At 37.3% G+C, this 23,639-nt stretch overlaps 1 protein-coding gene across 1 annotated transcript in view; it reads right to left on the minus strand.

The window, feature by feature from the left end:
• Positions 1-8,085: 8,085 nt before the first annotated feature.
• The window catches only part of Mbtps2 (membrane bound transcription factor peptidase, site 2), a 46,636-nt gene continuing 31,082 nt past the window's right edge, over positions 8,086-23,639 (minus strand). Inside the window, 7 exon segments of the mRNA XM_032889661.1 lie at positions 8,086-8,354; positions 10,780-10,855; positions 12,949-13,144; positions 13,504-13,557; positions 13,559-13,599; positions 16,464-16,644; positions 19,405-19,523. Coding sequence (XP_032745552.1) covers positions 8,132-8,354; positions 10,780-10,855; positions 12,949-13,144; positions 13,504-13,557; positions 13,559-13,599; positions 16,464-16,644; positions 19,405-19,523 — 890 coding nt within the window. The 3' untranslated portion in view covers positions 8,086-8,131.

Here is a 23,639-nt window from a genome sequence, read left to right on the forward strand (position 1 = left end):
AGAGAGAGAGAGAGAGAGACAGAGACAGAGACAGAGACAGACAGAGACAGACAGAGAGACAGAGGGGGGAGGTGAGTATCAAAGTCCATAGAGACCAGAGGAACATACATGTTGGACCCCTCTGAGTGGGAATTACATCTATGTTAGATTACTTATCTAACATAGATGTTCAGAATAAAACTTGGGAGTTCTAGAAGAGTAGCATTGGTTCTTAACTACTTAGCAATCTCTCTTGACCCCTAAAAATTAATTTAAAAAAATTTCAAACAGGGTTTTGCTATGTAGAAAAAGCTAGCCTTGAATTGAGTGATCTGCCTGCCACAGGAGTGCTAGGGTTAAGGGCATGCATCACTACACACACAGCTAATAACGAATAATCAATCTTTAAAGGCTAATATTAAACAGTTCACAAATAGAGGTATTAAAAAAAGATTTGAAATATAAGAAGAAAATTATTTCCATTAAGAAGTTAATGGAAGGAATACTTCTCAATCACTGCATATGATATGAAGAATCTCAAGACTGCTAAACTGTACAGTTTAAGAAACACTATTCTTATAAAAATATTTAAAGATAAAGGTAAGTACTCTATTCAGTCGAAACATATATATATAATTATTTTACTATATTATTGAATCAAAAAAGAAAAGTTACTACCTATGCAAATAACAAATATTTTCTCTAAATAAGAGGGAAGACATTACTAATATTTATTCTCTCCACAAAACTAATGTTACGCATTTTTATAGATGATGTATTTTTTCCTCATATGTATTAGTTCTTTGCACATTTCATACAGTGCATTATCATATTTACCCCCTTCCATACCTTCTCTAACCCACTCCTATTTTCTACCCACCAAATTTTGTGACCTCTCTTTAAAATATAGATTACAATTTGTGCTGCCCATATACACTGTGTCCCAGCTTGATTTCCTCATGTTCCATGATTCAAATATTCAGTATCTTCAGTAATAGGATGTGACCTTCTGGGTGTGGATAGGGCCACATCCTTAAGGAAAACTGACTCTCTTCTCCCAACAGATATCAACTGCCAATAAGTCCTTACTGGGGGTGGGACTTCATTCTCACCTCCCCTTTCCATTCCGGGATTTTGCTTGGCTTGAGCCTGTGTAGGTCATCTGTATGTTGTCACAACTGTTGTGAATTCACATGTGCAACTTTAGGTGTCTGGAAAACTGTTTCCTTGTAAATAAGGTTCACAGCTAGGTAAGATTGATGTTTACTTTTTCTCCTATGGTAGAACCTTATAGTACTATGAAATCTAGTTTGTGGGGAATGAAACTTCCAGGAATGTACCAGTCTGATCTCATGTTCTATGATTCAAGTATTTAGTATCTTCAGTAATATGGTCTTACTTTCAAGTTCTGGAGTGTAATCAAGTGTTGGGAATAGCCTGTGGGGGAAGTGTCTATGGGAGTTCACTGGCAATCAACTCCAAAAGTGGTAATGCATTTATGGCATTGAACTTTTCATCTGTTAGCCTGTGGACCTAGTAGGGGCATTCTGTCCCATTATATAAGGTGACTGATTGCAACTGTTTCTGTATATGTGTATGTATATATTTTAGGAAGCTTCTATCATAGATTTCCCTATGACTTCTTTAAAATGCCTTTATTTTGTTATCCTTCCCATGTTCCCTTCTCTACTTTGCCCTCTCAGCCTCCCCTCCTTTTAACCCTTCCTGTTTCATTATTTCACTTTGACCCTTTATACCACTTTGTTCTTGCAGCCTTTCTTTAAAACCAGATTAACTGATGAATGAAACAGAATTGAACATTTACACAAACACACATAAGCACACACTATGATAGCCATCCAATTAACCAAAAAAGCTAAAAGTACATACTGGAGAAAAGACAGCATCTTCAATAAACAGTTCTGGTCAAACTGGGTCACTATATGTAGAAGAATGAAACTTGATCTTTATCTTCCACCCTACAAAAAAACTCAACTCCAAATGGATCAAGGAACTCAACATGAAACCTGGCACCATGAATCAGATAGAGGCATAGGAAAGGACTTCCTGAGCAGGTCCCCAATAGCAAAAATATAATACATGTTGGTTAAACAATTAAAAAAATTAAATCATAAAACTGTTAAAATAAGATGTACTAGTAAAATCTTGGAATAGGGAAGACTTTCAAAACATAATCATCAAATGTGAAAAAGATACAGGCATAGCAGACAATGGTGTACAGTGACATATATAATATATTACTATATTTTATATATATATAAAACATACACAACATATTACATACACATATATGTGTGTGTATAAAATGATACACATTGTACTAAAATGAAGTTGAAGAAAAGGGATAAGCTAATCCCTCCCATGAAAAATGGGGAAAGGGGTCTGGGGACATTGTTCAATGGTTAAAGCGCTTACAACATAACATTGTTCAATGGTTAAATCACAACACAAGCAGCAGGCATGTGATTGGATTTATAATCCCCACTGAGTGGACATGGCACCTGCTCTTGGGAACCTCTGTGAAGCTGGCTAGCTATTGGCAAGCTCTAAGTTCAACTGGAAGACCTTGCTTCGACTGACTTCTGAGATCAGTCCCAGACCATTATATACATGAGAACACATGTGCTTACACATCTGCATATATATGAGCCCCCAATATGTAACTGAATGAATGTGAGTGTGTGTCTGTATGTATATTATACACATATATTACAAAAATATACTTCAAAAATAAAAACGAGAAAAGGATATGTTTAAACAAAATATACTGACAGGTAAACACATTTTAAAATGTTGATTTTTTTTCTTAATCAAAAATGCAAATAAAGATGCCATTCTGCAAATCTACCTAACATAAAAATTCAATTTAACAGTGTGTATATATAAAACTGTGGTCAGACTTCAAGACACCCATGTTTCCTCTAGAATTTTACCGATATGTAATCATATAATCATAGATATAAACAAATGTTTCAAGTACATTTTAATGCCTTTATGTATTGTATTGGCTAACTTTATGTCAGCTTGACAAAATGTAAAGTCATCTAGGAGGGTGGACCCTCAATTAAGCAAACATCTCCATAAGATGGGGCTGTAGGCAGGCTTGTAGGGCATTTTCTTAATTAGTGATCAATAGAGGAGGACACAGCTCATTGTGGGTAGTGCCATTCCTGGACTGGTGGTCTTGGGGTCTATAAGAAAGCAGACTGAGCAAACCATGGGGAAGAAGCCAGTGAGTAGCACCCTCCGTGGCCTCTGCATCAGCTCCTACCTCCAGGTTCCTGCCCTGTGTTAGTTCCTGACCTCCTTCAGTGATGAACAATGATATGGTAGTACAAACAAAGAAACCCTTTCTTCCTCAATGTTTTAATAACAGGAATTGTTTAAATTATGTCATATTTAACTGAGCCATTTGACATTACCAGTGAAGTAACATTAGAATATTAATACACTACCAAGTTGAAAGCATGCTTATGAGTTTATACATATACTTCTTCAATAAATTGCTATTTTCATTAACCTCTTTTATATAATGAACTATATCTCTGTTTTTAGTGTGAGAATATTTTCCTACAAGTCTCCCAAATAACATAAATCTATTTTGTTCCACTTGTATAGTTGCCCAACAAACTCCTGGTTACTAACCTTTTTGCTAAGTATTTCCATAAAAGAAAGGAGGTGGGCTGTATTGGCGAAGTGCAAGAAATTACACAGTGTTCCCTGCATTGTAGCTGTCTGGTGATATATAAAACCTAAAAAGAAATATTAGAAGCCATTAAAGTTATAAAACAAAGTGGTTGAGAGGTAAGAAAGGAATGCTATGAATGAGGTCTAAAACTTAGGGACCTAGAAAAGAGAATAAATTAGACTTGCTGGGAGTAGTGGTACACACTTTTACTCCTAGCGCATGGTGGCTGAGACAGGCAGATCTCTGAGTTCTAGGACAAGTATAAGGCCTTTGTGAAAATGTGAATCCAGGTAGGGGAGGGATGAAGCTCAGGACTAGAGTACTTGCTTAAATATGCATGAGGACCTTGGGTTGGATCTCCAGGCCCACTGTACCCCCCAAAAAATTTAATCCTGAAGAAAAGCAGTAAGCTATTACTACATAGTACAGGTGGAATAAGAAAACCTTGTTTCTTTTTTCTACCACTCTTCTCTTTTCGGATGGGTTCTCAGGTAGCTCAAGCTGATTCCTGATTCTTCTGCCTCTACTTTCCAAGCACTGAGATTACAGGCGGGTGCCACCACTAGCAAACTACTAAATGCTTTCTTACAAGAATTCCTGGGCTGGAGAGATGGCTCAGTGGTTAGGAGCACTGACTGCTCTTCCAGAGGTCCTGATTCAATTCCCAGCAACCACATGGTGGCTCACAACCATCTGTAATGGGATCTAATGCCCTCTTCTGGTGTTTCTGAAGACAGCTATAGTATATTTATATATATATATAAAATAAATCTTTAAAAAGGTATTCCTATAAGCACAAATAAACTTGGAGAAGAATTGTGCCAAACACTAATGATGGGCTGGAGAGATGACTTTGTAGGTTAAAGCAGTTTCTATGGAAGCACAAGGATCTGACCTCAGGCTCTGCCTGCCACCTAAGTTAAAAAATTGGATATGACTGTGTATAGCTACTATAACTCAAATGCTTGTTGAGGGTGCAGACAAGGGGTATTTTTGGGGATTGCTGGCTACCAGCTTGGCTCCAGACTGAGTGAGAGTCTCAGGGAATAAGGTGAAGAGTCATACAGAAGGATATCCGATGTCTACACGCACATGTAGCCTCCTTCCACATACATACTTTTGTAATACTATGATGTAAATATATTAATATAATAATATTAACACACACCAGACAGACAGACAGACAGATGCACACACCACTAATGAAATGTGGCAGTTCTCTTTCCTTAATGCAAACATTTCCAAAATGAAAAACAAAGGCACCTCACTTAAAAGAGTTCTTTCTAAAGCCCGTAACAACTGTCATATACAAATAATATAAATGGAAATTGAAGGTCACTTTTAGAATTGAGATCTTACTTACTCTATGTAAGTTGGACACTTCTACAGAGAAAAAAAGGACACTAAAAAAGAAAATTGCTTCTTCGCCTTTTGGCTAAGGTCAAGTATAAAATATATGATACAGAAGATGATAAACGTAAAATGCTGGTTTACATTTGTTCTTTTATTGCTGAACATCACATTCTGACAATTATAAAATCAAATTAAAGCCTTAAAAGGATTACAGCTCAATCAAAAGAGTTATTGAAAAAACTATCTGTGTGGATGCTCAATAAATACCAAGGACACAACTATGACAGAAAGCCACATCACTATGAAGCATATGGTTACAATTCGCTGTTAGCAGACAATGACCTAGACGTTTTTATCAAAAAGTCAAGTTTATCTGTATGTCTCTTCAAATTGAGATGTTAAAAATAATATGTACATTTTTTTACACTCATGGATGATTAAAATAAAAACCTTAAGAATGTAAACAATGCAGAATAGGGACACTGAGCATAAAGTTTTACTGTGGAACAAAGAGACAACCCACAAAGTTACTTCTTCAAATCACCAACATAGTTATTTTTTCCAATATAATTCATTTTTCTAATGGCTCTACAGAAAACAAAATGAATTTTTTTCCATAAAGATGATAATACAGCAGGGACATAAGACGTTCTAAGCTTACTATGTCCACGTATATTTACAGTAAAGAGTCAACAATCCTTTTTACAGCTTAAATAGAAGCATGCTTTTCTATCCATAAATAACACTAATCATCCATTCAAGCACATTAAGCACTTCTGATATCTCATGCACTAGGCAGGGAGGCAACGAGTCCACAGTGAAGCTGAAGAGACAATATGTAACATCTCCTTTCTTTAGTAATAAGGCCATCTGCATAAATTCTGCTGGACTTCCAGAAGAGAAGCTCCCAAACCCAGGTCCTAAAGATTAGCTGGCAGAGATGTTCAGCAGCTAATATGAAATGAGGTTTTTATTGTTGTTGCCTTCACTCAGAAAATGAAGTTAATGGATAGAATTTCCTCTTATTAAAGTATTTTCATGCTCTATGGATAACAGTTTAGTGGTAGAACACTTGCGAGCATGTGTGAGGTCCTGGGCTGTAGAAGTACCACACCAAATATTGTTTTCCTCAGTATTGAAAAAAAAAAGACTTAAACACAAACATTTGCATTAGTAAACTGCTTAACACATGCAATGAAGTTAATTATGTGAGTATTCCACGGCATTCTCTAAGCTTTACCTGAAAAGGTCTGTGCATTTTTAGAATACAGATACATTTTGGTCCTGAGTGATCTTAGAAGACAACAATGCCATATTTTCTGAGATAAAAGTTAGCAATTTGTATGACTTTAGTACTATTAGTAACTAATGGCCCATCATTAATAAAATCTCAAAATGATATTCACTGTATGATTCCTGTTAAAGAATGAAGGCAAATTTGTAATAAAGTCTAAAAAATTTCTAAAAATTGATTTAAAAGATTTAGGCGCTTAAGAGAACTAATGTTCTGAAAAAGGTAACCTTATGCAGTACCTTACTTCAGGAGGGAGGTATATATCTGGCTATTAATGAATGAATCATTGCCTTTTGTTACCTCTAATGTGTGTGTTTCATGAAATATGCTTTTTTCATGACAGAAACAGTATGTGCATATATATTCTTAAGACAAAAGCTTCACATCAGTCAGCTGGCTTTCTGAATTTCCCAGGGCTGAACTGCTACCCCACAAGACCAACTATGGTTCTTTAGAGCTCAAAAGTCTCTTTCTAAATTCTGGGAAATCTTTGTTTGTGCAGCCATTCTCACTAGACTACCAAGTTGTTTGTGTACTCAAGAGGTAGCTTAGGGGGAGATGGAAAGCAAAGATTATTAGGTGTTTAATCCTGCCAACAGAGAGAAACATACTAGGTGCTGGTGAGGACAGAGTATGGCTCAGGGTTCAATGTTCTTGCAGCATAAAGGAAGGAAGAGGTCTACCCTGGAAGAGTTCTAAGCTGCAAAGCTCTAGGAAGTAGGAAGTAGATTTGCTGAAGTTCTGTGGTGATCTGTTAGAGGATTTAGTTTAGTTCTCAAGTTCACCTCTAACTGCCTGAGCTCACATGCTGCTATGGGAGATTTTTCCTGCAGCATACTCTATATAACAAGGCTAGGATGTTGTAAGGGTGTGGACCTACACTATGAAAAAGGTAATACTTGTGCAGCAAACTGTCTTATTATAACACAGGCCTTATCTACTGTTCATTTACTTGGTATCACTTCTTTTTGCTTCCATGTTAGCAGATAGTTTCATAGAATTGTAATCAGAGTGTAGAATAACACCATTAAACTTTAAAATACTTTTCAAACAAGATAAAAACAAGAGTTATAAAACCAAGAGCACCTGCTCTATATTCCATTTAACCAAGGTCTAGCCTCCCTCAATCACTGATGTGTGTGTGTGTGTGTGTGTGTGTGTGTGTGTGTGTCTACACATGCCTGCTTGTACGCATGCCTGCCTACAAGCGTGTGCGACAGGGTCTTGCTATGTGGCCAGTGCTGGTCTGTAACCCAACTATATAGCTAAAGATGATGGCCTTGAATTCATGATCTTTTAAGTAGCCTACCAAACACATACAGTAAAGTATTGGAATTATAGGTGTGCACCACTACATCATCTTAATTGCACTTTTTCAGTACATTTTACCTGGATAGGCAAGTTGGTTTCAAATACTAGTAGAATGACACGACGCATCGACATGCCTACAAGCACACGCTTTTCTGCTTTTCCTTTTTACTATTTCAAATGCTATATAGTCATACAAAAATGGAAATTTGCATGAATGAATTTTCACTTGTTTACAAATTATTCAACAAACATTCAGAGTTTTCACATTCAATCTTTCAGAGTAGAATGTAGTCAGGAATTATGTTTTTCATTTCCTCCATTTGTCTTTTACAGAGTTTTTGGATTCTCTAGATATTAGGAGCTCAAAGAGGTTGGCCAAGATGTTTTAAGGAAACACTTTACATTTCATACCTAGTAAGAATTTCAATGGCAACAGATATTACCATGTAGCTATACTTTTTAATTCTGTTGGATAAGAGCAAATATTACCGTGCTGTAACCATCCAGAGTCCCAGTGTCACATTGGCAGCCAAAAGTACACTGCCACCAAGCAGGATGAAAAATCCTATTAGATCTTTGACATCGTTGTCTCCAATCACTGAAGTCAGGGTAGCATCCAGGAAAGAGTTTAAAATCCATTGACCGTCCAGGGCAAAGCAGGGCACTGCATTAACAATAGCCAGGGCTCCAGAAAGAGAAATCAGGTATCTGGGTAACAATCAGTTAAGGAGCTAGCTCTGAGATACAAGTGGAAATCATCTTTTAAGAAGTCAGAAGACACTGGACCAGTAGGCGAAATTACTGTAGGTTTCTCTATTTTAAGTCTGTAACATTCTTTCTTATTCCCTTCCCCCAATAAAAAACCAAAACTAAACAATGCAACAACAACAACAACAACAACAACAACAACAACAAGAACAACAGAAGAAACCCAAAGCAAACCAAAAGAAAACACTTAAAGCTGGGCAGTGGTGGCCTTTAATCCCAGCACTCAGGAGGCAGAGGCATTTAGAGGCCAGCCTGGTCTGCAGATCTAATTACGGGACAGCCAGGGCTACATAGAAAAGCCACTGTTTCCAAAAACAAAACAAAACACCCACCACTACCACCACCAAAAAACCAAAACATGAGAAGCCAAACAAAACAAAATCCAAAACATTCTTTTCTTTTTTTTTTTTTTCCGAGCTGGGGACCAAACCCAGGGCCTTGCACTTGCTAGGCAAGCGCTTTACCACTGAGCTAAATCCCCAACTCCCATAACATTCTTTCTTATACCTCGATTTTTAAAACTTTCTGTAGAAAAGCAAACTACAAAAAGACAGACTAACAAATCTACAATGGATTTCTAAGAAGTTATGCTTTTGTAATCCTTTAATGATACAACAAAGAAAGGAATGCGAAGGACTAAAAAATAAAGGAAAAAAGTGCCCAAATCTTAGGTTTTTGTGCACACCAGGCAATGTTCTTGCACTGAACTATAATACTAGCCCCCAAATTAGTATTTTAAATTTTGAGACTGGATCTTGCTGCACAGGCTGGTGATAATCTTGTTTTCAGCCTCCCAAGTGATAGGATTATAAGCATGCACCAATACACCAGTCCCAAATTTACTTCAAATATATTTATTTTTATTTATTTGTATATATGTGCTTGTGTAAATGTGCACCAAATGTGTGCAGAAACCCATGGAGGTCAGAACAGATGTTGGATACACTGGAACTGGCAGTACAGATAGTTGTAAGCCACTATGTGAATGCTGGAAGTAGAACCTGGGACCTCTGGGAGAGCAGTTAGTGCTCTTAATTGCTGAGCCATTTCTTCAGTACCCAAAACTTACTTTTAAAAAGGTATTTACTCTATTATTTATTTGTGTGTGTGCATGTACACGTATGTGGGTACCTGTGTAGGCCCTATCTTCTGGAGCTGGAATTATAGGGACTGTGAACTACTCAATGTAGGTGTTGGAAACCAAACTCAGATCCTGTGAAAGAACAGCAAGTGCTTTTAAATAAGGAGTCATCTCTCCAACCCACAAAATTACTTTTGATAGCACATTTTATTTTATATTAAGTAATAACATTTTTTGACTCTTGGGCTTTGTTGAATTTTACTATAATCTATAAGATTTTCTGTGACAAAGTCACAGACAAGGTACAATCTTGATTATACATACTGTTCAGTAACTGGTTATTTATTTTGTTGGAAATAGGGAAAAAAAATACTGGTAAAGACCAAAGAAGTGTTTTTCTTTTAGTTTGCTCTTTTATAATGGAAATTGGGGCTGTAGAGATGGCTCAGCGGTTAAGAACACCGGGTGCTCTTCCAGAGGTCCTGAGTTCAATTCCCAGCCACCACATCTTTACGGCCATCTTTAATGGGATCTGATACCCTCTTCTACTGAGTCTGAAAACAGCTACAATGTCCTTATATATAATAAATAAATAACATCTTTCAAAAAAAGGAAATTGATTTGTTCTTCCTTAGGCAGTCCTCCCTCAGAACAGTTCAGTAGGTTTCTGTGTGTGTGAGACTTACCCTTCAGTTGCTGAGATTTTTTAATAAGCTTAAGTTGGGCAGAATCTATCACCTCACAATTTAACTGAAACTTCACCATTTATAAACTTCTTATAAATTAAATTTTCAAGTTTTAAAAATTTCAAATTTTTAAATTAAATTTCAACTGGTTTCTCTTGCAGAGGATCTGGGTTCGATTCAAGTACCCACATGACAGCTCACAATCATATGTGGGTACTTCATGCACATGGCAAGCAGACATACTTGAGGTGCATTGGCAGAAGACTGCCCCTTGGAATTCTGAGGAAGCTGGCAGAGCAGTGGAGACAGTGCTTCTGTGTGTGCTTCAGGCACTTCCAGGCAGCCAGGCCATTGTGATGCCAGCTGCTCTTCCTCCAAGATCCTCCTCCCTGTATCCTAATCTTTGTCTATAGCTGATGGAGTTTCCTTCACTGACTTTCCCCTCATACGTAAAACCTGACCTCTTTCATCCTTTATGCCTCTTTTTTGGTTGTAAGCAATTAAACGATAAGGCCTCTGTAATGCTCTATTCGTGGTAAAAAGGATAAAGCTACAAACGGCATACTTCTAAAGCATTTTTTCAAACCATAAAGGATACTTGACAAATGTCTCCACAATCACTGGCAGATCTATGCTTAGAAAGTTGAAACGTGGGATAAAACTTGTAATGCTCACTAAAAATGAAAAACAAGGAATAAATATTATTTATAGCACAATAAACAACAACATTATACATTCACCATATAGTCAAAAATTGTACGAGTCTATTAAAATGGCATAGCAAACCTTTCCAACATACATGCAAGAATGCTATCTACCAAATACCAGGCCTTTAATTCCATTACCTGGAGGGCAGAGGCAAAAGGATGTTTGTGAGTCTAGCCTGATCTACACAGCAAGTTCTAGGCCAGCCAGAGCTATATAGCAAGACATTTCAAAACAAAAAAGAGGGAGTGAGGAAAGAAGAGAAGCAGTTATCATCAAACATACACTAAAAATAATATAATGAAAAAACTCATGTCTTAATGTACACTTGCATTTTGAGGTTATAAGATAAAGCAGACTACATACTAATTAAACTACCAAATACAACACGTGACTTGAAAATATAAGTTATATCAAAAACATTCTTATCCTTTCAAAGAAATGTATTATAAAAATTGCATCTGTTCCAATTATTATGCTATTTAACGATTGCTTCCTTATTGCTAAGATAAAGATTAACATGAGTTAAACTCCCTGAACTCTGTGGACTCCATAACCCTGTTTTGGTTCAAAGTATCTAAAATGTATCCTGTCATTAGGTAAAACTCATAGTCCACATTGCTAAATTAAACCCAACCAGAACCATCTTTGCATTTATGGAGATTTTACTCAATAGCTGCATCCCGGAGTTACACTTACCATCCAGCAAACCAATAGACAAGGAAAATGATACAGGTGGCTTGCACTATCTAGTTAGAAAGCAAGCCACCATGCTGGGACACCTTTAATCCCACCACCTGGGAGGCAGAGGCAGAGGCAGGTGCAACTTGAGTTAGAGGCCAGGGTGGTCTACAAAGTGAGTTCCAAGATAGCTAGGGCTACACAGTGAGACCATGTCTTGACAAACAAACAACCCCAAAACTATATTTATTGTGTGGTAGTGTGTGCCTGTAGTCCTGACACTCAGGAGTCAGCCACAGGCATATCTCTATGAGTTTGAGGTAAGCCAAGTGTCTATAGCATGTTCCAGGCCAGCCAGGGCTACATGGTGAGTTTCTGTCTAAAAGCAAAGGCAAAATAAATACAGAGCAATGCTTTTTAAAGGTAACATAAGATAAAAATATTCATCTACTGATAAATGAAAAAGGAAACTATGGTCAGCCATGGATAAACCTTGAAAATATTATGTTAATGAAATAAGCAACTTGTAAATATTCAATTTATATGAAATTAGGGAATAGACACATTGATAAAACAGCCTATTAGTGGCTGCCATGGGCAAGGGATGTTGGGGAGACATAGCAAGTGATACTTACGTACCTCTGGATATACTAAAAAGTACCAAATTATATACTTTAAGTAAGCATATGTTACTTTTGAAAAATAGCAACCCAATTTTCAAAAGTAACATGGAATACTGTACAATAAAAGGAGTAGGACCATATAATAGTTCAGTATGTGGAGAAGTTATGTATTTAGAACAATCAACATGTCACTATGAAATGATTATAAAATTATTCATATTGGGCTGAGGATAAAGCTCAGGTGGTAGAGTGGTTGCCTGGGATGCATGACGCCCTAGGTTTTATCTCCAGGAACATATAAAACAGGGAGTGGTGGTGTAACCCCTATAACCCCAGCTTTCAAACAGGAGGCTCAGCAGGTCAAGACTGTCTGCAGTACAGAGAGTTTCAGGCCAGTCTTGGCTACATGAGACCCTATCTCAAAAGACAAAACATACATGTGCACTTTTATATATTCTGGTAATGACAAGAGCACACCACAGTTCCCACTGTCTTGGAGAAGTTCGATACAATCTGTGAGCTCTTGGAAAATATCTGAGAGATTATCTATCTGACTTGAGCGAAAATTATAGGGAAGAAAAAAGAAGTGTCATTTTCCATAGGCTGATTATTTTTCTTTTACTTTACTTCCACTTAATGCTTAAGAACAAGTTAATGAAATGTTGATAAGTGACCAAATTTATAATAAATGGAATCAAAGCAACTGAGCCTATATGTGATCCTAATGACATCTGCAGAACTACCCCAGTAATACTCACCTGTGTAGTGAAGGTGCAGTGGGTGCCCTACATAGAGCATATCAATCTGTGGGGGGTGTTTCACCTTTATTAACCGAGTGTGAGTTTCCAAGGATGGCACTATACAGAAGCTTGAGCTGGAGCTGCTTTTGCAATCTTTATTGCTTCTACAAACTTGAGTGGCTTCAACTGCTTTCCGGGCAGGTAGACACGTATGCTAAAAATACAGTATTAGTCAATGTGAAAAAGTAGTTATTAACAAGAAAAATCTAGCTTGTATTCCTTCATGCTTTTCTTGTCACCTAGCAGATTAGGAATGACCTTGATATTAAAACATGCTATTAATGTGTACCTACTATAAGTAAAATTTCAATACTCCATGTTCTGCTATATAGGATATCCTACCACTATGCATTTGTAGATTCTCAGATAAAATGTGGCATCTGAAACATGGAGGTTTTAATTCAGTGACACAAAGTAGATAAAGACAGAAGGTATTATAGCCTTTGTTTTAGCTTTATATATTTATTGCAATAATCATATCAGACAAGTAAGATTGTCTTTGGAATAACTTACCAAACGTTTATTAAAATTATTTCTGTAGGAAAAGCACACATCTGTGAGGCTGTGGATTGTTACAGCATTCAGTAGAACCATCTAGTCGTTTGTATGCTAAAGAGAAACACAGTACTTAGCATCAATTACATAGAAGTACACTTGTAATAAAAACTATTTTAAAAGACAAAAACAGTAAGTAGAATTTGAAAGCAACTGATAATGCAGTATCTACTTAGATAGCTACAGACTATAGTCTGATTTTATAATACTAAAAGGGTACCCAATTTGAAACAAGAAGTTGCACTTAGATGCTTGGTGTTGGTATAGCTTAGTTGTTATAGTATTTCTGTAACACACATGGAACTGTGGGGTTGAACACTGGCATCCAATAAGCCAGGCAAGTTGGCATACACACATGTTTAGAGGATTGATTTGATTCAGGATTTCACCCAACACATAGGAGGCAAAAGCAAAGGCAGAAGGACCAGATGTTTAAGGTCATCTTCAACTATGTATTGAGTTCAAGGCAAATTTGACTACATGAGATCCTATCCAAAAAAAAAAAAAAAAAAAGGAATAAGAAAAAAAAAAAAAAAAAGAGAATTGTGGGAGGGGGTGACTGGGAGGGAAGCAGTGAGAGGGATATAAAGTGAGTAAGTAAGATTAAAAAAAAATCCAACAAAAACAAAAAGGAAAGAACAAAGCAGAGGAACTTAGTAGAGGTTAGTAGTTTTCTTCATTAACTGACCCACCCACAAAACTAAAGCTAGAGTGAGTTTTAGGTTCTGTGATAGTAACTCAAGCCTCTTCCTGAAATACAGTGAAGAAAGGTCTAGCTAATTCTCAAAAGTGACCTTTGAGAATAAGCAACTCTGGCAAATGTTTCAACCTTAAAGAATCAGATTGGTAATAAAAAATAATAATAATATTTAATTAAATTAATAATAATAAGTATTATTATTTTTTTCTTGACATTTTTTATCTTTATTAACTTATTTCTTATTTACATTTCGATTATTATTCCCTTTCCCAGTTTCCTGGCCAACATCCCCCTAACCCTTCCCATTCCCTTCTTTATGGGCTTCCTCTCCCCATCCTCTCCCCATTACCACTCTCCCCACAACAATCACGTTCACTGGGGGTTCAGTCTTGGCAGGACTAAGGGCTTCCCCTTCCACTGGTGCTCTTACTAGGATATTCATTGCTACCTATGAGGTCAGAGTCCAGGGTCAGTGCATGTATAGTCTTTAGGTAGTGGCTTAGTCCCTGGAAGCTCTGGTTGCTTGGCATTGTTGTACATATGGGGTCTCGAGCCCCTTCAAGCTTTTCCAGTTCTTTCTCTGATTCCTTCAACGGGGGTCCTATTCTCAGTTCAGTGGTTTGCTGCTGGCATTCGCCTCTGTATTTGCTGTATTCTGGCTATGTCTCTCAGGAGAGATCTACATCCGGTTCCTGTCAGCCTGCACTTCTCTGATTCATCCATCTTATCTAATTGGGTGGCTGTATATGTATATGTATATGTATATGTAAATTATTATTATTTAACAGAACGCTAGATATCTAACATCTCCTAGTCATACAAAACAAAGTGCCAAGCATTACCTGTGAAATATCTTGAAGGAGGGAAGGAAAGGGGGTGAAAAGAAAAAGACAGACAGGGAAAAGGAAGAGAGTGGGAGGGATGGAGAAGCCAAAGAAGGTATGAAGGAAGGTGAAAGAATAATGAATCAAACCAAGCCTCTAAATTTGAAAACGACAGACTATGTAAAGTTTGAGAAAACAAGTGACTCAGTTTCAATAAACACATGACATTTAAAAAACGACAGGGATTGTGAGAAGTTGTAGAGATTTAAAAAGCATAACACCACAATAAAAAAAACCCTAAAGTCTAAAAACTTTACCTGGGTGGGGACTGGTGAAACAGCTCAGAGGGTAAAGATGCTTGTCACTCTACTACCAGAGCCTGATGGTCTGTGCTCCATCCCCAGAACCGACAGAAAGTTGGAAGGAGAGACACAACTTCACATGTGTGCAATACTCCCCCAACACACACAGACATATACATGCACACAATAAAGGAATGTAGAAATAAAGAAAATGTCTTATAAGAAAAGACTCATGGATATATGGAAGGTTAAATCTGAACAGAATTTGAGAGGTGACCTTTGCAAAGTTAAATAAATGTAGCAGGTTCTCAGAAGAAACTTGCTTCAGCCATTTCAACTGCTGTACAGGAAAACAAACTCAATTCTCAGGTCTTTTTAGAAGTCAAGGTAACCTCCCTGGATTTTCTGCTATACAAAATACACTAATGAACACTATCCCACATAGGTTTGGACATGTTAATATCCACACATAACTATTAGAACTGCTTCTGTTAAAGTATATTTTAGCAAAAAAGGGGAAGGGATTCTTCTAAATGTGCAGAGGGCCTTTCGTTTCCCAATATCCTTTATTTTAAATAAAAATCTGTATTAAAGGACTGGAGAGATGGCTCAGTGGTTAAGAGCACTGACTGCTCTTCCAGAGGTCCTGAGTTCAAATCCCAGCAACCACATGATGGCTCACAACCATCTGTATGGGATGTGATGCCCTCTTCTGGTGTGTCTGAATACAGCTACAGTGTAGTCATATACATTAAATAAATCTTTTAAAAAAATGGATCTCAGGTCTTTGTACACATTATGTAAATCTTCTGCCACTGAGTTATACACTCAACCTAAATAAAACTGTTTTGAGAGCAGAAAGAATTAGAAAGTAGAATTCTAAAAGTAAAATATAATATAGAAAAATTAGTTCAACAATTTATAATAAAGGAAACAAATATCCAACATACTAAGAAGAATATCTATTAATTTGCACCTATTTACTTTAGTTATTTGCTTTAAAGGAACAAAATAAATCATAGATATCTCAGGGTCAGTAATGGAAGGAACTAGTACTTGAAGCATTGTGTTATATCAAGTATATGCACACACCTCTAACTGGGAAGCTTAATTGTTGTAACGTTGATGCACTTATACAGTACCCAATTTGGGGCTCATATGCAATGGTGTCTAAACATTCGTTCCAATCTTGCACATTAGTAACAGGACAATCCTGTAGATGAGTAACAAGGTCTCCCACAAAAAGGCCTCTGGGTCCAATGGCAGGTGAGTCCTTGGGAGGAAAATCAAAGCAGACAATGTATAATAGCAAGGTATAAACAATTTTTATTAGCCCAGTAATAGACACTTCACTAATTAAAAGTCAAATCTTTTAAACAGTTTTATTATTTCTTTGACAATTTCACACAATGTATTAACTTATTCATCTCCCACCTCCCTCTAACTACCCTCTCCATGCCTCCATTCCTTACCATTCAGATGGGAGTTTTCTTCAAAGCATAATATTTTGACTAATGCATAAAATAACCCATCTCTAAATCCAAAATTTATAGCAAAACAGCTGGAATTGCATTCCCCAGTTTACCATGGTTATGAAGTTTTCACAACTTCAAAAGAAAAAAAAACCTGTTTGTTGATTATTAATATTCAAATAACAAAGCAGCAGGGTATACAAGACAGGCTTAGTATGAACCGGGTCCTGAGTTTGATCCCCTGCAGCATAAAAGGATGAAGATCAAAAGCAGTATGCGGGACTGGAGAGATAACTCTGTTTATTTCATTACCAGCACACACACAGTGGCTCACACCAGTCAGGAAATCCAATGCACTCGTCTGTCCTCCATGGGTGATAATCACACAATGGTAAACAGACACCCATGCTGGCAAAACCCCCAAACATGCACATAAAGGAAATTTAAAAAGTCAAACAGAGAAAAACCCAAACTCTAATGGAAGAAAAAAATAAGACCAACAAACTACTCTCCAATGGATGGCCCCACATCCAGAAGTCAGCACAAATTAGAGCCCATGGGTTAGCAAATTAAAAGGAAAAAAGGGAACATGAAGTTGTAGATGACAGGGAGGTTGGGGTAGATCTGGGAAGAGTTAAAGGGAGTAAATATGATCAAAATATACTATATAAACTTCTCAAAGAATAATATTTTTAAAACTAAAACAAAAAACCAACCAACTAACCAACCAAACAAACAAAAACAGGGTCTGAAGAGATGGCTCAGCAGTTAATAGCACCAGTTGCTCTTCCAGAGGTCCTGAGTTCAAATCCCAGCAACCACATGGCGGTTCAAAACCATCTGTAATGGGATCTGATGCCTTCTTCTGGGACAGAAGCATTCTAGACAGAGCATTCAGGTACATAAAACATATACATAAATAAATCTTTAAAATTAAACTGAATAAATATGTACCCAATGAATATAAACAAATGCTGTCATTTTAAACATAAATAAATCAGCCGGGTGAGGTGACATACCCCCGTAGTTTTAGCACCGAGGAAGCACAGGCAGGTAGACCTCTGTGAGTCTGAGAGTAGCTAGGGCTAAATAGTCAGACTTTGTCTCAAAATAATTTTTTAAAAGAAAAAAATCTGTGTAAGCCTCGATGGAAAAAACAAAATGAAACAGAACAGATCCAAAATTTACAGAAACAAGCTAGGGAGGCAGCGGTTGGTAAATGCTTGCTGTGCAAACATGACGACCTGATTTTGGATCTCAAGATTCCCCCTTCCCCGACACACATACACTAGTAACTCATATCTGTATTCCTAATACCTAAGAGGCAGAGACAATTAGATCCCTGGGGCTTTCTCACCAGTTATCTTAAATTGGTGATCTTCAGGTTCAGTAAGAGGCCCTATCTTAAAAATTAAGGAGGAGGACTAGAAAGATGGCTTCGTGGCTTAGAGCACAGGCTGGAAAGGCAGGAGTTTATTCCCAGTACCCATACAATGACTCACAACTCTCTGTAACTCTAATTCCAGGGGATCCAAAACCCTTTTCTGGGTTCCATGGGCAATAGTCAGGTACATGATATAGGCAAAACATCCATACACATAAAATATTACAATTTTTAAAAATAGGTAAAGGTATGATTGTGTAAACCCAGCATTGAGGAGGCAAAGGCAGGAGGATCTCTATGAGTTCCTCTATGAGTTCTCTATGAATTCAAGGCAAATCTACTCTACATACTGAGTTTCAGGACATCTAGGTATACATGGGAGACCCTGTCTCACAAATGAATAAGTATTATTTTTATTGAGAGCACTGAGGAAAACATGTGATGTCAACCTCTGGCCTCCACATGTATCAACATGCATGTGCTTTCACACCTACATACATGTATGGACCCACATGAACACAGACTATAAACATGCACAAAATAACTGCTAATTAAAATTCAAGAGAGATAGCTCAGCAGTTAGAAGCTGTTCTTGCAAAGGACCTGAGTCTGGTTCACAGCACCTAGGTCAGGTAGCTCTCAAGCAGCTCTAACTCAGCTTCAGGGAATCAAACACCTTCCTCTAGAAGGCCTTTGCTGGCACCCACATATGTGTGGCACATATAAACATCAAATAAAATTTTTACAAATTCAAGATTTTTACAAGTTCAATTTACTTTATCCTTAGTGGACAAAAACCAAAAGATAAGTTTTTATAGAAACACAGTCCCAAATGTACAGACAAAGGTAGTTTTCCCCTTGAAATGATCTTAAGACAGACTTGATAACATAGTAGCAAAGAAAATACGGAACTGGCAACAACTTAAAACTGCTACAAAATGTTTTGGATGGGTAGCCTATCATTCTTAGTAGTGCAGAAAACCAGACATAAAATAAACAGTAAAGATAAATAATGCATTTTACTAATAATCTACCTCTTTGGTATAGAACAACAACAACAATAACAAAAAACAACTTTCATCACATTAAAAAAAAACCAACACTGTTTGCAGTTGAAAGGATTGTAAATGTTACAGTAGAACATCTGAAAGAACACCCTAGGTGATTCATTATTTACCTCTGCGACTTCAGTGATAAGTACCCCAACTCCAGTGTAGTAAAAAGGCAAGAGGATTACTGGGAGGAGAACAAGAGCTAAAATACCAAGGAGAGCAAGGACAAAATTATGCCATATACCTGAAAAGAGAGAGAGCAACTGTTAAGTTCAACAGTGACAATAGAATTTGCTGGACTTCCTAACACATGGGAATCCTGCTAAGATCATAAATGGACCAGGAGTTGTGAGACAGATGGATCTACTTACTGCAGCAGACAGATGCTCACTAAGAGTCTGCCTTCTTTTCAGATACTAAAATCTGAAATGCATTTAATACTATAATTATGAGGACTATGTGATTATGGTTTAATACAAATAGAATCAACACCTTCTAACTATGCCTCCTTTATAGAATACACACTCAGTATATCTCATTAATTCAAACATATTCATGTTCTTTGACAGAAACCTCAAATTAGAAGGCAAAGTTCTTAGAGCTGGGGAAATGGTTCAGTAGGTAAAACGTTTGCAATGCAAGCATATGATCCCAAACTGAGACCTCTAGAATCTGCATAACAGTCAAGCACAGGGTCACCTATGTGTAATTTCAGCACGGAGGGTGTGTGTGTGTGTGGTGAAGACGGATATATCCTAGTGGTTCACTAGCCACCCATTCTAAAACCATGAGCTGTAAGTTCAGTGAAAGACAGTCTCACCAAGGTGGGAGGGGAGAAGATGTGGACATTTCTGGTCTCCACAGTGCATGCTTGGGTAAATGCACGCATGTGTGCGCGCACACACACACACACGCACGCACACACACGCCCCTCTACAAAGTTTTTAATTTTGGTATAAAAGAGACTTTTAATTTTAATAATGAAATCATCATGGAGAGTAACATCAGGATAATTGGTACCTTATAGAACACAAAAGAACAAATCATGAAGAATTTTTTTTGCATATAAATATGTGGATACATGTACCTGTGTGTGCATGAGTGTGGAGGTAATGAGTTGATATCAGGTATTTTCTTTAATCATTTTCCACCTTTCCCCATTCCCTTCATATTTTGAGATAGTCTCTTGCTGAACTTGGACCTCACATATTCAGCTGTCTTCATGGCCTTTTCTGTGGGTGCTGAAGATCTGAATGCAAATTGTCATGTTTATGGAACTAATACTTTACCAATTAGGCCAAATTCCCAATTCCAGGTTTAAAAGTTAAAATTTGGGGTTGGGGATTTAGCTCAGTGGTAGAGCGCTTGCCTAGCAAGCGCATGGCCCTGGGTTCAGTCCCCAGCTCCGAAAAAAAGAATAAAAAAAAAAAAAAGTTAAAATTTATGTGGTCAGATCCAGCAATCTTTTAACATCTAATTTAGAGTAATTATATATAATAATGTGTATCATGGTGCTATTTTCATACATGTATGTAATGTATTTTGATCAACTAAGATGACTCTGGGTGAAAGTGTTTTCTGTATAAACCTGAGGACCTAAATTCAGCACCGGGATCCCATGGTGGGATCCTAAAAACTGACTTCTGTAAATTGTCCTCTGACTCACAGCTCCCGTGTACATGTTCCTGCATATACACAAAGAAATTTGAAAGATTTTAAACTCTATTATCAATTTAAAATTTTAAATATTATTTTAGCGTGTGTATGCATGCTCATCTGTGCTGTAGTGTACAAGTGGAAGTCAAAGGACAATTTGTTAAGAGAAGGTTTTTGCCTTCTCCCATGAGGCATCTGATGTCTTAGGTCATGAGGCTTGGCAGCAAAAATCTTTATCCACCAAGTTGTCCAATGCCTCAGTATCAAATTGTTTATCAACAATAGTTTGATCACTTTTGATATTTTTCCATATTTAGTGTCTCATCTATCTCATGTTTTAGATCTGACACACATGAATTATACATCTATCATTTAAAATCTTTTAATTAGCCAGGTAGTGGTGATGAACAACATGGATCCCAGCACTCAGGAAGCAGAAGCAGGCAGATCTGAGTTTGAGGCCAGCTTGGTCTATAGAGTGAGTTCCAGGATAACCAGGGCTACACAGGGAAACTCAAACAAACAAAACGCTTTTTAATTATTTAATGTATGAACGAACCTGTGGAAGCCAGATATATGGGATCTCCTGAAGCTGGAACTACAGGCAGTTGCATGTGGGTGCTGGGAACTGAATTCACATCTAGAATACATGCTCTTAAGGGCTCAGCCATTTCTCCTGCCTGTAAACCTATTTGTTTATAAAGTTTCCTATTAATGATTGCTTAAGCTGCTTTTAACAGGTTTGTGATAAACAGCGTGCTTTTACTGTTTGTGTAGAGGATCTTAAGCAAGAATGCATGTGTGAGAGCAGTGCAGAGCAGACCTTAGGAAAGTAGAAAAAAAGCTCAAGCATTTCTCCACCAGGGGGCGGTGACTGCTCCTGCCAATGTTTATCCAGAAGCCAAGATGGATCTCAAAGGATTGTGGGTGAGGTAGTACTGGGGTGATTATTCATCAGACAAAAAGTGCAAACAAAAGGGAAGAAGGGAGCAAAGGACAAACATGCTGAAGTGGTTGACAAAGAAACTAAAAGATCTACCTGCAGAAAACCAAGAGACAGAAACTGAGGTTCCAGCCTCTGAAGGCCATAAAAAAAAGAGGCCATGTCTAATAAACCATGCATCATGTCTGTCTCTGTCTTCAGAGAATTTTGAAGATAGGGTTTCTCTGTGTAGTACTGGTTGTCCTGGAACTCCTTCTGTAGACCAGGCTTCAAACTTCAGAGACCCACGTGCCTCTGCCTCCTAATATTGGGATAAAAGCATGTGCTACCACCTGTGCCACCACTGCCCAGTTTTCCAGAGGGTTATTTTTATCAACTATTTTGTAAATGCAGTGTTCTAGTAGCTCTAGAAACAGCTATTAAAAAGGGGAAAATTCTACCTTATCGTATTTTTAAGTTTAAAGTATTTTTTATGCGATAAAATCGGGGTTTTTTTTGTTGTTGTTGTTGTTTGTTTGTTTTGGTACAAACAGAGTAAAGTGGGATACTGAACCAGGGAAGGTTATGACTATCTTGGGGGAGGGGATAAGAGTCTATATAGAAGGGGGCTAGTTTTTGTGCATTTCTGTCAGGAGTATTTTAAACTACTTTGAAATGTGATGTTTTTAGTAGAACATGTTTCTCAAAGACCTGCCATATTGTGTGCTTTCTGAACATCTCTAGTCATAGCTCTCTGGCTATACAGTTTCCCTAACAATTCTGATAATATGCTGTGGAAAGTAGAAAATGTGAGTGAGCATGGTACCTGTCATGTAAAATTGTGAATAAGTGGAAATGAAGATTATGACACTGTTGTGGTAGGTCCTCTAAGGAAAATTTGCCACCAAGTTTGAAGCTGGTATGTTACTAGAATAACTGCTTTAAAAGAAGCACAATACTGGGCTCTAGATTTTTGGTACATGGGTCAAGAATTGTGAACAAGCTGAAATGTCTATCTAGTGATCCTCAACCAGTAAAATCTGTCATAAAATGGGGCCCACAAAGAATTTATGTATAAGGGAATGAAAAATAATTTACATGGTTCTTCTTCCCCAAATAATATCCCATCTATTGTAAGTTTAGTCTTTGATGAAAAAAAAGTTTTCCTGCATAACCCAAGCTGGCGTTGAACTCCAAACAGAAACCAGGATATGGTTAATTGGCCCTGTTGTAGTAAATATTTCCCATTTTATAATATTACATGTTTTCTTATAGTACTTTCAAAGCTTCAAACAAAACAAAACAAAAAACCAAAACAAAACAAAACCACAGGGCCAATGATATTTCTAAACTGCTTAAGTGTTCTTGCTCCCAAGCCTGATGACCTGAGTGACATCCCCAGGTCCCATATGATAGAACAGAACAGATTCCTGTAAATTATCTTCTGATCTTTGCATTTATGCCATGGCATTCACACACACGGCCATACCCATATCTCCCCTAACTTCACTAAATAGACTATTTCAGAAAAAAAGAAAAAAAAAATCCATCTCAATATGGTGGGTCATGCCTATAATCCCAACACCTGGGAAGCTGATGTAGAATTGCTGCAAGTTACAAGCCAGCTTGGACTACATTGTGAATTTAAACCCAGCTTAGGCTACAGAGTAAGACCTTGTCTAAAACAGAACAATCAAAACCCATGAAAACCTCTAATTCATCATGCACTAAAATTTCCTTTGGACAAACTAATTCACAACACTGTCCTTCCCTATCCCTGTC

The sequence above is a fragment of the Rattus rattus genome, chromosome X (assembly GCF_011064425.1).
Source record: "Rattus rattus isolate New Zealand chromosome X, Rrattus_CSIRO_v1, whole genome shotgun sequence".
Lineage (NCBI taxonomy): Eukaryota > Metazoa > Chordata > Mammalia > Rodentia > Muridae > Rattus > Rattus rattus.